Source organism: Desmodus rotundus, chromosome X (genome assembly GCF_022682495.2).
Source record: "Desmodus rotundus isolate HL8 chromosome X, HLdesRot8A.1, whole genome shotgun sequence".
Classification (NCBI taxonomy): domain Eukaryota; kingdom Metazoa; phylum Chordata; class Mammalia; order Chiroptera; family Phyllostomidae; genus Desmodus; species Desmodus rotundus.
Window position 1 is genome coordinate 72,601,803 of NC_071400.1, and position 15,975 is coordinate 72,617,777.

Consider the following 15,975-nt stretch of genomic DNA (forward strand, 5'->3'; position numbering starts at 1 on the left):
ACTTTATTGTAGGAGTGAGTCTGTCCTATGTATTTTTGCCTCTACCTACCTAGCCTCTACCTACCACATGCCAATAGCCTTTCCCCCAGTTATGACAGCAGGGATGGAACTGGAGAGCATTATGCTAAGTGAAATAAGCCAGGTGGTGAAAGACAGATACCATAGGATCTCACCTATAAGTGGAATTTTCTTAATCAACAAAACAAACAAGCAGGCAAAGTATAACCAGAGATGCTGAAATAAAAAACAAACTGACAATAACCATAGGAGAGGTGGGAGAAGATAACGGGGGCGGGGGCAGGGGAAGGGTCATCAAGGAACGTGTATAAAGGACCCATGGACAAAGACAACAGGGGGCTAGGATAGAGGGTGGGAGGTGGGGATGGCTATAGTGGGTGGGAGTGGTGGGGGAGAAATGGAGACAACTGTACTTGAACAACAGTAAAAAAGAGAGAAAACATAAATAAATAATTTCATACGTGGAAAAAATAATGATTATGTATCCATTGAAAATAATGAGGTAGATGTGGGGAAGTCTCCAGACATTGTCAAAAATCACCCCCAGTTAAGATCCAGCCATAATGTCATGTTATCTTTCTCATGCTTTGCCTCCCTATAGGCATATATTAACACACACGAAAATTCCTTTTTCTTCTCTCACCTTCTTCCTTTTATTCCTCTTTTTCTTGTGAAGGATATGAAAACTTTGTGTTTCAGTTTTTCTCTTTGCTTCCTCTCACCCCTAAATTAAAAGTACTTTAGAAAGAAATGGTACAGCTGTCAAGGTAAATGCAACTCCTGGCTCCTTGCCTGCTTGCATTGGCTCTGTTAAAGCGCTGAGTGTTGGTGGAGTTCTCTTGTCTCTCCTAACTCCTGGAAACGGCCTCACAGTGCATCACCTGGGTGTAGGGAGACAAGCAATCCTCACACCTTTCTATGGCTCTCTGACCTACTGACACACAATTTTAATAATTAAAGTTGAAGTTCAGCTTCTCTGAATGCAGTCTGCTATCACCATCATTTTCTTTTCCGAGTGGGGCCTGTGTGCAGGAGGTTTGAGGTATCAGTTTTTAGTTCTCAGAACTGGGCAAAAACCCCAGTCACACAGATGCAGACAGAAGCCTCCGCCCAGCATTTCTGTGTGCGCTTCCCTTAAATGGTTTTCCTTGCTAACCCATGAACACGCCTGGCTGGCCTTTGGTCCCCTTCTGGTTTCAGTTCTCTTTTCACCTGCTTCGGACCAGGCTTTTATGATAAACGGGTGTTCGTCATATACTGGTTGCCATAGCATTGTGGATTTCCTACAGTATTTCTTCCTCTATCGCTCTTGGTTGCTGATATTTCTTTTCCATCCCTTACCACAGCTCCCAAAAATCCCTCATGTTCTATAAAGAAATCAAAATTTTCATTAAAATGAAAAGTGACTTATTTTGCTCTTTGTTATAGGAAGCATACTGGTTAAGCTTCTGCATTACTTTTGGAATGTTGTTGAGCATAATCTGCATTTCATTCAGCTCTCACGTGGGGTTTTAATAATTGTACTTTGAAAAACCTCATGAATTATAAGATCATCTTAAAATTACCTTGAATTTCTTTTTTTTTTTTTTTTCAACTTCGAATACATATATTTAATTTTTTTTTTATTGTTATGCAATTACAGTTGTATGCCTTTTCTCCCCATCCCTCTACCCCACCCCAGGTGAACCCACCTCCCTCCCCCCTCTCCACCCTCCCCCTTGGTTTTGTCCATGTGTCCTTTATAGTAGTTCCTGTAATACCCTCTTCCCACTATAAAATTACCTTGAATTTCTAACTGCTGTGCTTCTCCTCTCCCACTCCACCTTTCGAAAAAATCAACTCCTTGATTTCAAAAGAAAAGAATAACTGTTTCTTTTGCTAATGAGATGTGAATCCTTTCACTGCTCTGTGTCTTCTGAGCCAGGGGCAGCAAGCATGTATGATGTAGCCAAAACCTGTTTTTCTGTCAGATGTATAACCTTTCTAGCTGTAGTAACTCTTCCCTCTGATATCAATTCAGTTTGAATTTGGGAGTAGTCTGAGGAAGGTCTATGGCATTAGGCTGCACAATTGAAATGCTTGGCATATGACCAGTATCCCTCTGTGCTCCCTTTCTGGTTTGCCAAACAAGATTTCCTTTCAGCGTATTTTCCCACGTTTGTCCATACAGTAACATCTCCACCCCGTACATGGCAGGGCCAGGAATAGGCTGTGGGAATCCTCACCAAATCAGAGCAGGGTGGACATCCTCCTCGTCTACCCAGGGAGTAGAAACTCACTTCCAGGTTGAGTAGTCTATTCTTAATTTTGCTTGTCTAGTCTTAATGGTTTGTGTTCCTGATTGATAGTTTGAAAGCTTGCCTTGATGAGAGGTGTGTCTATGGAAAGGATAATAGGGGAGTGAACATTTCTCATGGCCTGTTTTAAGATATACTCTTGTTGCCCTGAATCAAAATTCAGTGTTTTTGAAAGTGTTTGGCTATAACTCATAGGCACATTAAAAGTACTGTTTTCCTGAAATCCACTCCTTAAATTTAGGGTAAATTTAGAAAGTGATATTCTATATAAAATATTTACCATGACATTAAATAGCCAGTTCTTCAGTCACACCTAAAATTCAACATGATTTTCAATCACCTGTTCAAGAAAGCTTATATGGTGTAATGACAAACGTGATGAGTTTAATAAGCTCAGTGCAGAGAATTAAATGGGAGTTTTCTCTCAGAATGAGCAACTCACAGAGAAATTGTATAACTCTATCACTGCCTTTTTTAAATGCAAGAAACTCTATTTTGGCAATATCTTTTACATTTTATTTAAGTAGTAGCAATGTAAAGAGTGACTTTTTAAAATAATGATTTTTATTTTATAACTTATATAAGAATAAAACTACTGGTACACCTGTGGAAAACCTACATGTCTTAGGGAACTAGCCTGGTCAACTTTGAGCTGTTCTGTGATTCTCATGTCTATGAGGTTACTAGCTTGCACACCTCTGTTTACGGCCAGCGTGCAGGGAGTCACCTGGAGTTCCCAGGTTTGCCTTTGTCTGTGCAAGTCAATCAGCCAGATATCAGATTGCTACTATAAAAGAATAAATGTACACTGTAAATATTTGAAGCTAGCATGTGTTTTTTCATACTTTTAACATTTTCTTCTGTCAACTGAACATTGAAATCAAACAGGGGAAAAAGCACTTACTGTTTGTTTTCTATTCTTTTTAAATTAAAGTTGTGCAGACATGTTGGGAAAACCTCTAGTGATACTGATTACATGGCCCTTGGGGAATCTGTAGAGTGAATTGTTTCTGCATTTTTAATTCAGAAACAAAATATGCTATGAGTTTAAAGGCTTGGAAGTGCTATGTGAACTTACTTGAAACTTCTTTTGAGCACTGAAGAAATGACCATGCAGAGGATAAATGAGTCTTTAAGCAATCTCTAAGTAGCAAGTTACAATTAATATTTATTCAACTTTCTTTTGTGTGTTTCTTATCTGAGCAGAGAATGCAGGTACCATGGGAGTAGAAATAGAAAACAGACTATAGGTCTAAAGGTACTTATCATCTCTTCAGAAAGATAAAAAACAATAATTATAATGCATATGACACAGAATACAGTCACCATCTGACAAGACTACATGGAAGAAAGAAATAACCATTAAGAAATGCTTACTCTTTAAATATTTACTTAGATATTGGAGAAATTTGGGGCTTCAGTTTTTCATCATTAAATTGACATACTTTAAGGTTGTGATGATTTAAATAATACATGTAAAGCATAGAAAAAGAATGCCTGACAGATAGCAAGTGGTAGCTACTCATAACAGTAACATCATCTGATTTAATAATAGTACCTATGAATTATGTAGCATTTTTCCATTCCACAAATGAAGAAATTAACACTTAAAGAGGGTAGGTTGCCTATGATTATCCAGCTAAATAAGAGGTGGAGCTAGGATTGAACCCAGAGATTCCAGCTCCAGAGACCAATCTCTCAACAGTGATGCTATCATACTGTTTTATCATTCATTCATTCATTATTTCACAAAAATTAATCAAACATATCTACATGCCAAGTACTATTTGTCATTAATAACAACATATTAAATGCATAGGAAAATATACTAAATGTGATGGAGATTGGCATATAATGACATTGTATTAACTTTTTATTTTGACAAAGCCTAATCCAAATATTCAAGCATATTTATAAATAACATCTCCTTAATAAATACCAGAATCAATGACTATTCCTTCTCCTAGTAACATGAGCTAGATTATACCAAATAAATAACTGTGTTTATAAAACCTTGGATTGTTACTCTGTATCATTCATACATTTAGATAGGACTCAACTGAAGAAATTTCATATTCACTTTTTTTCTTTAACTCACTCTTAAAGTTACCAACAAAACACTACCTGTAGATTGACCCTTGTACTCTAACTACTAGAAAGCACAAAAGTCATACACCATTTGCTTCTTTATCCTACAGTCACAAAATACTGTGTTCTGAATAGAAGCATCCAACGGTTGAGTTTAAATGGAAAATTGTCTCTTAGATTCATGTGCAGTGGGATCCTTTCAGTATGCTTGACTTTTGCCTCTGTTCAATCTCTTCCATCTCAACCTTCATTATAAGTGGAACTGTAAAGTGAGTTTTGTGATTATTTATTTTTTAAACCAAAGAGGTTTTCTTGGTTCCTGTTATCAGCTGAGCTGTGACCTGTTGATCATGTAGTTTAGCGTCCCCAGTAGAGTCATATGAACACTTTTATATTTGGTGGTGTTTTCCATTCAGAGGTCAACCACAGGATTATATACGTGTGGAATCAGATTTTTTAAAGAGATTATATATCGTCTTCTTGAATGTTTTATCTAAAAAAAGAAATATAATGGGGTCTGTGCTACTTCTAGCTGATGCAAGACAGGTGAGGATGTTTTTTATCTCAATTAAATAATTCAGTTGCTTACAGTTATCTCTTTGCTGTAGAACATAAAAAATGGGTTTAAAAATGCTAAATGGGAGGAAACAAACTATTAGTAGAATCTGGATGACCAAAAGATGCTTCCTCACGGAACTGTAAGTCAAATCTTTCTCCGTAATGGATGTACAGGTCCTTATTTTTCTCAGATGACTGACAAAAGAGTAGTATGATGTTAGTACAACTAAAAATGAAAATCCAATAAATGTGGTTCCAATGAGGCCTGCAGTCTGAGAGATCATGGCTCCTAATTCCATATTCCGGTTATAGCACCTGATCTCTTCTCCTTCTGTAGCCTCCACAGCTGAGTAGTATATGATAACTGGAACAATTAAAACTAGTACAACTCCCCATATGTAAACACACAGTTTTTTTGCAAAGTTGGGCTGGCGGAATTTTTTCAGTAACTGACCATAAAATACTTTCTCATAGCACGATGTGGTCTCTTGTATGGAATCCTTTTTCATTAAGGTGGCATAGCGGCTTATGGCAATCCAACTTAAAATTAAGAGGCTGACAAACATACATACATGCATGGATAGAGTTCCCAAAAAATTGACCACCCTGCATTGTGTTGATTGATATTCCCATTGAAAGCCTTTGAGGAAATAGATGCCCATGAAAGGCATGGCACTGCACACAAGTAAGTTTGCAGTCACAAGATGTGTTAGGTAGATGTGAGTTGATGTTTTCTTACCTATTTTTGCTAAAAATACCCATTGAGCAAGAGAATTTCCAAAAAGACCAATGATACAAAGGAAGATATAAAGGACTGGCAAACCCATGGAAGAGATCATGGATGGTTGAATACATGTTGAGTTGTTACTCATTGATACCAGATTTTCTTGCATTATGTCACAGGAGCTAGAACAGAATTACAGACATTTAATATTAAGATTATAGATGGTATTTAAGCTGAGTATTTTTAAAGCATTGTATAAAATAGTAACATAAATTTATTGGATGGAAAAGGAAAGTACAGATGCCTTCTCACCTTTTATGATCAAAATTGTCCAGTTGAAATAAAAGCAAAAAGTTGATTGTTGTTTAAAGTACCTTTGTCTAAAAGATAAAATTTGATACAAATAGTTAAATGCCTGAGTTTTATCATTTTATACTGGAGGAATTTATAATTCTTATATTGGATTGTAAAGCAATTTGTACATAACAGTTGTTTTTTGCCTAGAAAGGTAATTAAAAATTTTTTTAACACAATGCAAACAATACATACTGGCCAAAGGAGAGTGGTGTGAAAGCATTTTGTGGCCACATTAATAGAGAGAAGACTGATTTTTAACTATCGCCTCAATTGTACATGAATATTTTTCAAAATGGTTTCTTTTCATGGCTAGGTCACAGCACTTCTCCATAGTCCAACACAATTAGAAGAGTCTCTTTTCATTATTTCAGAAGTAAATTTAATTCCACATAAACAAATACTCAGGCAGGGTCCTGAATTGAACAGAAGGAAAGTGTAGTAAGCAAGGACAAACACCAAAATCCAAGAGTCTTTACCAACAGTCATCAGTAGTTTCTTATTTCAAATATTTAATGCTAAACTATCGTGCTTGAAAAGTTTAAAATTCTGTGTCACAACTGTAGTTGCTGTGCTTGTTGCTTAGAGTGCCCTCATGTGTCCGTGTGTGTAATTGACTATCTTGGTTTTTCAAAGTGTATGTTTTTTAGAAGCTATTTTAATCACAGCATACATGCAGGTATAGTTTTTGCTTTTTTATGTCGTATTTTTAAATATTTCTCCAAAGGGTATGTATAAAGTGTTGAAGAGTCATATACAAACTGCTTTTCATTCTTTCTTTTCTCATATCCTCATTTCTTTCAAGTGGGAATAATAAAAGTTATTGGATTCTGGTCAAATAAGAATCATGAGCTCTATTCAGAATGTGCCATACTATGTTTTTCATGATAACTTTCTAGGTTACACATTCTTTATGCTTTTTATAATCTGGAGTGTGGATTCTCAATCTTATTTTATAATCATATTTTCTCTTTTGATAAACACAACATTTTTTACCATATACTGCCTTCTGAGATTCTTATATACCCCCAGCCCCTTGGGGCTGTTTACTCTCTATCCCTCTCAGAATCATGGCTGTCTTTTTACCTCTTGGATTACAGAAAAAGTATATTTGAAAAAATCCCTATTACAATTTTGAGATATTTTTTAAAACCAAATAATACCCACCTAAAGACTTGAAAGCTTGAGGGCTTTGCAGTGTCTATACATTCAAATACTGCAACCTTTAAGTAATGTCTACTGATATCTTTGTCATTTTATTTTCTTTGCGATTTTTATTTAGAAAATAGTCGATGTGCTGCAAAGTTAGTGTATATCTAGTTGTAAATATACATTATAACCTGAACTGTAATGAATCGGTCATCTAGAAAGTAAAATAAACCAGTTTATTTCTTAAGAAAAATTTATCTGATAAAAGTAGTTTTTACTTTCCATAAGGAATGGAGCTTCCATTTATGATGTTATTAAAGAAAAACACTAACCCCCTGCCTTGTATAGATAATACATTATATACTAAAATCTCTAAAAGTAATAGTGTTTCTGTATTGAGTACTCCTTTTTTTTTTAAGTAGACCAACTCATACAGCATCTGATATCTCATATTACTCATTACCATTGCCTTGCTTTTCTATTTCACACTAGCAAATGTTTCAGAACAGAAGGGAGGTTAAAAAAAAAAAAAAGACCTTCACAGAGTCTAGCATTATCAGACAGATGACAATGAGACTCTGTAGAACTTCATTCAGCATAACAAATGACAACTAGTTCACATCTTTAGCTTTCCAAATATCAAACTCATATTTACTATGTACCTCTCCTTTAAAAATAAACTTGGATTATAAAACTTTTGGATAATTATTTTCTAAAATTTGGAAAATACTGTAAAGCTTAAGAAATCAAATGAAAATCACCTATTATATATACAGAATTGCTCTCCAGAAAATGTCTACAAGTCTGCATTCCCCTCAGTAGAGTGTCTTTCTCGGGTCATGTACACATTGTGTCTCTGCTAATTTGACAAATGAAAAAAGCTCTACAACTCTAACTTCAGTTATTAATGATTATCTATAGAATATGCTGCCTACCTTTCTTGATTTGTTTTCAACATTTAAACAATTTAGCTCTGTTAGAATTTTTACACAGTTATCTTTTAAGGTAAAAGTAAGTGATTAGTCTTACCTGTACAAGTAGTTTACGCCAGTCAAGGCTCTGTTTTTCAGGGCAGTGATGTGATGCTAAAAAACTTCACACTTAAAATTCTCTGATCATCACTCTTTCAGTACCCTTCAGTTTTTATTAGTGTGAACAGGTTCGTGCATGACACCGACGACAGAGGTGAAAAGAAAAAAAGGAAATTAAACAGTATTATAGAAATTCAATAGTTGTAGTATGTGTAGCAACTATCCCCACCCACAAAAAAGAAACCCTTATTTCTCTATTTCTGCAGTGGGAGGAAGTTGGTGGACCATATATATATACTGGACTAACATGTGATTATTTTATGACCTTTATGACCCAGTTACACATCAGTTAGCTTTATTAGCATGTTTGATTGAAGTTCATAGGTTTAATTCCCATGGCTAGTTAGTTTTATACAACACAGTGGTAGAGGGAACCACTCCATACTGACCCAATAAAATATTGTTACAAACTCTTATGTAAAATTATCTGCAGATGACTTATTTACAACTCATCTTTGTCAAGAATAAAAAGAAGCAGAACTCAGTTTTCTTACCTACAGAAGCTTACTAGACTCAAGTATCATAGAACTAGAATAGAACTTCATGATCACCTATGAGTGTAAACCCTTTATTTTAAGGAAAAAGAAATGAGGCCCAGTGCAGCACACTTTAAGCACAGAGTGCACCCCAGAAGTTTCGGTCCCAACTTGATTACTAAGATCTAGCCCATTCTAGTTTGAATTGCCCTGTGCTGCCTCCATTCAGATTTAGAGTTGATCTGGAGCATTTCATAATGGATTTGGGGAATCCTAGAAAGTGCTAGAATATGAAGACCAAATGTGCCTCAGATGATATAGTTACATTATGATACAAAGAATTTTGAAACTGATTTTATGTCTAAAATTGTTTAACCAGTCTGCACTAGTAACTAAATGAAAGCTAAGTGTGTACAGCTAAGTGTGAAAGCTAAGCTGGGGAGCCAGACCTGAGTCACACACTACCCCTTTCTTGGGAAGTTAAACCACTGGGAGTCTGGGAATGGGAACAGAAATCTAATGTCATCAAGTCTGGGTACTTTATCAGTAAGTCTCCATTTAAAATTAATAGTGCTTTGCCATTTCTCAACCCCCAATGCTTACCCTATTTCATGTTGATTGCATAAATCTTCCGTAACATTTGCTAATATTTCTCTCTAAACCAAGTGAGAACCACCTTAGTGTCTGGATTTTGTTTGCTGCTGTTCATCTCTGCAATGCTTACCTTCATTTAATTAAAAACAGTGGCTCATCCAGGGTTACATGGCCATCGATAGCAGAGTAATTTGATCTCTGGAATTCATGTCATTATTACTTGAACAATTTTTCATGTTCCAGGAAGGAATTACTTAGAACAAAAAACAGTTTGAAGTAATTTAGAGAAGAAAGAATGGAATGCTGTTCATAAGTGATTGAAAAACAGTTTTAATATTATCTGTTTGAGGCTTAAGTACCTTTGGTCCAAAAAATAATGTCCTTGTTCTCCAAAACTTTTCTTCCATTGTCCCCAAACTCAGTAAAAAATACCACTACTTCTTTAGTTATTCAAACTAAAAACCTAGGAATTAGCTTTGATTCTATTCTTTCCTTCACATTTCACATCCAATTCCTGCTACTGCAGCTTCTATCACCACCACCACCACTAATTAGCAGAAAATTGGTCCTGTCCAAAACATGCAGAGACATTTGGTCCATGCCAAATGGTCCTTGAAATTTGGTCCTGTCAGAAACATCCACACTTACGAAATGTCCTGGGTTCAAACAACCCATAATGTTTATTTATACTTTTGGATTATAGGATTAACACATTAAAAATACCATCAGGAGGTTTTGGCCAAGATGGAGGCATCGGTAGATACTCTTCACCTCCTCATACAACCATAAGAAGAATAACAACCAATCTAAAAACAAAAAATAATCAGAACTGCCAGAAAATCGAACTGTATAGAAGGCCAACAAGCAAGGATGTAAAGAAGAAGCATTCATATAGATGGGAGGGAGGGGCAGAGACAGGCAGCCAGGGTGGAGAGGACTCGGTGTGGTGCAGCCAGGGGGTGGCAGCGGCAGCAGGTGGAATGGACAGTCCCACATTCACATGTGGCAGATAAAAACCAGGGGGGACAACTGGGAGCAAGTGATCCCAGCCCCAGACCAGACTACACAGTCCAGGTTCTTGCACTGGGAAAATAAAGCCTCATAACCTCTGGCTTTAAAAACCAGTGGGGATTGGGACAGCAGAAGAAATTGCCTGTCTCTGAGGACAGTCCATCTAAAGGGTCCACAGGGTCCTAGAATGTATGCAAACCCACCCACTCGGAGTCAGCACCAGGGCGGCAACTAGAAGGAAGCCAATTGCTCACGGGAAATGAGGGAAGTGACTGGAAACAGGGCGAGAGCTGAGCAAGCAGCATTCTTCCCTCTCTGACCTCTCCCCCACATACAGCACTTCAAAGCTTCAAATCAGGTTGCCCCACCCTGGCAAATGCATAAGGCTCTGCCCCTTACAACATAACAGGTATGCCAACACAGGGAGTCAAAATAGCTCTACTTAATACACAGAAACACAGGGAGGCTACTAAATTGAGGAGACAAATAAATATGGGCCAAATGAAATGGATCAAAACTCCAGAAAAAGAACTAAGTGACACAGAGATAGCCAACCTATCAGATGCAGACTTCAAAACACTGGTGATCAAGATACTCAGAGAAATGACTGGGTACGGCCACAAAATAAAGGAAGAATTGAAGGCTATACAAAGTGAGATAAAGAAAAATATACAGGGAACCAACAGTGAAACAAAGGAAGCTGGGATTCGAATCAACAATTTGGAACAAAAGGAAAAAACATTCACCTGGAACAGAAAGAAGAAACAAGAATTTGAAGAAAATGAGGAGAGGCTTAGGAACCTCTGGGACAACTTTAAACATACCAACATTTGCATCATAGGGGGGCCAAAAGGAAGAGGAAGAAATTGAAAACTTATTTGAAAAAATAATGAAAGAAAACTTCCCCAATTTGGTGAAAGAAATAGACATAAAAGTCCAGGAAGCTCAGAGAATCCCAAACAAATTGGACACAAAGAGGGCCACACCAAGACACATCATAATTAAAATGCCAAAGGTTAAAGATAAAGAGAATCTTAAAGGCCACAAGAGAAAAGAAGAGTTACCTACAAAGGAGTTCCCATAAGACTATCAGCTGATTTCTCAAAAGAAACCTTGCAGGCTAGAAGGGACTAGCAAGAAGTATTCAAAGTCATGAAAGGCAAAGACCTACATGCAAGATTACTCTATCCAGCAAAGCTATCATTTAGAATGGAAGGGCAGATAAAGTGCTTCCCATATAAAGTAAAGCTAAAGGAGTTCATCATCACCAAGCCCTTATTATATGAAATGTTAAAGGGACTTGCCTAAGAAAAAGATCAAAACTATGAACAGTAAAATGACAAACTCACAACTATCAACAACTGAATCTAAAAAAAAACAAAAACAAAAACTTAAGCAAACAACAGACACAGAGTCACAGAAATGGAGATCACATGGAGGGATATCAATGGGTAGAGGGAGTGGGGAGAATGAGGGAAAAGGCACAGGGATTAAGAAGCATAATTGGTAGGTATGAAATAGACAGGGGTGTGTTAAGAATAGTATAGGAGCCCTGGCTGGTGTGGCTCAGTGGATTGAGTGCTGGCCTGTGAACCAGGGGGTTGCCGGTTTGATTTCCAATTGGGCCACATACCTGGGTTGCAGGCTGATTCCCCAGTGCGGGGGCGGGGGCGGGTGCATGTGAGCCAGCCACACTTTGATGTTTCTCTTCCTCTGTTTCTCCCTCCCTCCCCCTCTGTCTAAAAATGGATGAATAAAATTTTTATTAAAAAAAGTAAAGGAAATGGAGAAGTCAAAGAACTTATATGTGCAGCCAATGGACGTGAACTAAGGGGGTAATTGCTGGAGGGAAGGGAAGGTGTCTGGCAAAGGGGGGGAAAGGGGAAAAAATTAGACAACTGTAATAGCATAATCAATAAAACATACTTTATAAAAATACTATTATATATTATTGGTCCAATAATTGTGTTGGGGCTGTACTGCCAATAATAACCCTTCTAGCCTCAGTAGCCTAGCTGGTCATGGCACGTGGGGTTAGGTAGATGGGTTTGGTGTAGACCAAATGTCTCTGTGGACCTTTTGGACAGGACCAAATGTCATACAAGACCACCACCACCAGTATTGGCCACATATAATGAGAGCTTGTTATATGTCAGACCTCCTGTTATGTGCTCTTACATGCATGTCTTATTTAATCTTCGCAACACCCTCTGAAATAAATATCTTCATTTTAATTGTGAGGAAAACTGCCCTGGCCAGTGTGGCTCAGTTGGTTGGAGCATTGGTCCATAGACCAAAAAGTCACGGGTTCAGTCCCCTGTCAGAGTGCACATGAAAAGGCAACCGATGATATTTCTCTCTTACATCAATGTTTCTCTCTCTCTCTCTCTCGCTCTCTATCTATCTCAAAGCAATGAAAAAATGTCCTCGAGTGAAGATAAATAAAAATAAAGGTGAGGAAAACTGAGCCTCAAAAAGTTCACATCAGTTGCCCAAGGTCATGCAGCCATCTGTCACTTTTGCAGTATTCTGCTGGTCACACAGAACGTGGGAAAGGTGAATATCAGGAGGTGATGATTATTGGGAGCCATCTTGGAAGCTGGCTACCACAGATGTCAATCAACCACTGAACTGAGGAAGAGTCAGAAGTACTGCTTGACATACTTGTCAGAGAACTGATCATTTATGAAACAAGAATATCTAAACAGGTGTAACTTTTGCCATTTTTTCCTCTACTTTGATTTTTTAGTGCTTTCTATTTTTCTTAAACAGTGCCATTCATTTAACAGATATTTATTAGAGTTCCTAACCATGTTTCTAGTGGCATGTGGTGGTCACAGTATATTAGCCACAAGCTAATTTAGGGTCTGTGGAAGTTTGAACCCAAGAATTCAGGTTAATATGTGACGTGTAGCACAGACTTTAAGTGCTCTCTATGAGCTAGAAAAGGGGGAAAACAGTGCATCAAAGTGGTTCTGAAAGGCCAAAGGAGCTGAAAGGAAAAAGAAGAGAACTCATGATGAGCAACAACCCTGTGCCGGCACTGCACAGGGCACGGAAGAACCCTAGCAATGGGTGCCGGTCGTCCCATTTCACACGTGAGGAAATTGGGTCTCAAAGAGGTTAAATAGCATGCCCAGGGTGACACAACTAGTAAATTAACTTTGAAGCACATGTCTTTTTTTTTTCAACCTCACTTTCTGCCTTAGAAACCAGAAATTACTGGTTTTTCTAGGGTCACTAAGGGTCCCTTATAATACTTAGAGTAAGTGAACTGGGGTCAAGTTTTGAATTGTTTTCACTTCATTCAGACAGTTTCCTGTTCTAGGCTCTCAAGTAGCAGAATTGACTATGAAAGAAATCAAGCCAAAAATTTTTTTTCTATCTTTAAAAATTTCGGACTTCATTAAGCTAATTTTTATCCCAGCAGTATCAGTATAAATTCTTTGTGATTTAGGTGATTTTGAGTTCCCTCATTGAAATATGAGGCAATTTTTATTTATATTTATCTAAGACACTTAGAAATATTGCAATTTTTAGAAAAGCATAAATATCAGAGAATACTAGATTAATGAAATATAACTCATCAGGCAAAAACTTCAAGAATTGCAAGTTCTCTATAAAAATAGCCCCTTGGACTTTTCACATTCAGGTCACCAGTAATTTTCTTTGGTTCTCGTGCCTCTTTCCCATCCATATCCTTTTCAAAGTTCTGCTTTTGTTACACAAGTCCAAATGCTCTTGCATAACATTTCTAATTACTTTGTGTATTATCTGCCAAATACTGATCTCTTAAGTGTCCTCCTCTGCCCCCTATCATTTACTCCTTGAGGTGTTAGAGTAGTACCAGTGTCAGTGGCAGTCCTAAGAACTGGAATGACCTCAGAGGTAGCAGTTGGAAAGCACATGGAAAATTAGCAGGCTTAGGGAAGAGAAGAAACTTTAATGTTGGGTTAGATGAGGCAAAATGTAAGTCCTGCCTTATGCTAAGTTGCCTGCTTTTGAGATATTTGTGTGTGTGTCAGCTGTGTGTTTTACTCTGACTCCAGAATTCATTTGGAGTGGCATAATAAGAATGGCTCAAAGGATAGTCCTGTGGTAATTTATTTTGACAATCCGTGGTAAGCTATATACAGCAGGAGTACATGAGAGCTCTCCTGACTCACATGGATTATGGGGGTTAGGATTAGACTCCCTTAATAACTTCCCTCAGATCCAGAACCCAGAGGACATAGCACAACTCAGTTATACCTGAACCTTTGTGCTTCAACTAGACAGTTATTTTAGGCCATCCAAGTTAGTGTCTAGCTGGCCACAGTTGGCCTTTTCAGGACTCTCTCTGACCATTCCAGCGCTCAGGGCCCTGAGAGGCTGGTGTGCAGGAAGAGGAGACATGCCGTATGTAGTCCACATTACAGAATCACATTCAAAAGATGATTATTTCTCCAAAAGCAGGGATCGCAGTAGAAGCCTTCCTTTATTCAGTTCGATGCACACCCAAGCCAGTGGTTACCTTTAGGAGTGAAGCACAGACCTGTTACTCAGTGCTGTGGCTTGTTCAAGGTTTGCTGAGCCCCCTGCTCTCTTCAGGATGTGGTGTCTGGCCACAGCCCTGTCTCCAGTTGCACTGCTCTCAGGCCCTCACCACCTACTATGAACAGCTACAATCATGACCATCTGTCCTTACTCAGGGTGTGGAGAAGAACCTCTACTTACTCCTAAGAGCTGGTTTCTCAGCAAAGCATAGGAGTATTTCCCTAAAGAACTATTAAAAACAACAATTACAGCCCAAAGTTTGGGAATTTATGATAGCACAGAAAAATTATTAGCTTTGTAAGACAGGTCTAATGACAAAGCTTAAATGGGCCAGCTAATCAATATTCCACTCTACTTCACCTTTGGCTTTTATCTTTTTTTAAAATTTTTATTGTTATTCAATTACAGTTGTCAGCTTTTATCTTTTCAACACAAGCTTGAATTTAGTGGATAGACATTGTCTTCCAGAAATGCACACCACAGAAACACTACCAGTGTCGGTGGCAGTCCTAAGAACTGGAATGACCTCAGAGGTAGCAGTTGGAAAGCACATGGGAAATTAGCAGCAGGCTTAGGGAAGAGAAGAAACTTTAACATTGGATTAGATGAGGCAAAAAAACTTTTTGAGGACAGGCAAATTTTGAATTTCACCATCTTTGAGTCGGTCAAGTTTGGTTCATATTATGCTTCAGAGCCTACCATTCTTTTTTATATATACACGTTCTTGGAAAGGCCAAAAGTAAATAGTTTTCTGAAAATGAAGCATTTGATGATAGAATTCTAAAAATAATTTAGGCCATCATATCACCACAGGTACAAACCATATGCACCTACCTATATGCTGTGAAACAATCACTTGAATTGCAATGAAGTTTAGAGAATTTAAAAGACATCCTATATTTTATATACCTGGCTATTTTATTATATTAGCAACCACTCCTTTTGCATTTCTAAATAAAATTGTCTTGAGGTTAAGTCCCCTGTTCCATGTCACTTCCTGTCCTTATTGAAGGTGAAAAAAGAGAGAGAAATGGCAAAGGAAGATGAGGAAGTTTGGTGTATAAAGTCTTACCTCCTGT

General features: G+C 37.6%; 2 protein-coding genes across 11 annotated transcripts in view; one reads left to right on the forward strand and one right to left on the reverse strand.

Moving 5' to 3' along the window:
* The window catches only part of CASK (calcium/calmodulin dependent serine protein kinase), a 439,221-nt gene that overhangs the window by 231,756 nt on the left and 191,490 nt on the right, over positions 1 to 15,975 (forward strand). The window lies entirely within an intron of this gene.
* Positions 4,064 to 12,152, reverse strand: GPR82 (G protein-coupled receptor 82). Its single transcript, XM_024580054.4, has 5 exons — positions 11,994 to 12,152; positions 9,480 to 9,602; positions 8,218 to 8,322; positions 5,998 to 6,065; positions 4,064 to 5,867 (listed from the first exon to the last, which is right to left on the reverse strand). Exon 5 carries the CDS (start codon positions 5,852 to 5,854, stop codon positions 4,835 to 4,837), a length of 1,020 nt encoding a protein of 339 aa, XP_024435822.1. The 5' UTR covers positions 5,855 to 5,867; positions 5,998 to 6,065; positions 8,218 to 8,322; positions 9,480 to 9,602; positions 11,994 to 12,152; the 3' UTR covers positions 4,064 to 4,834.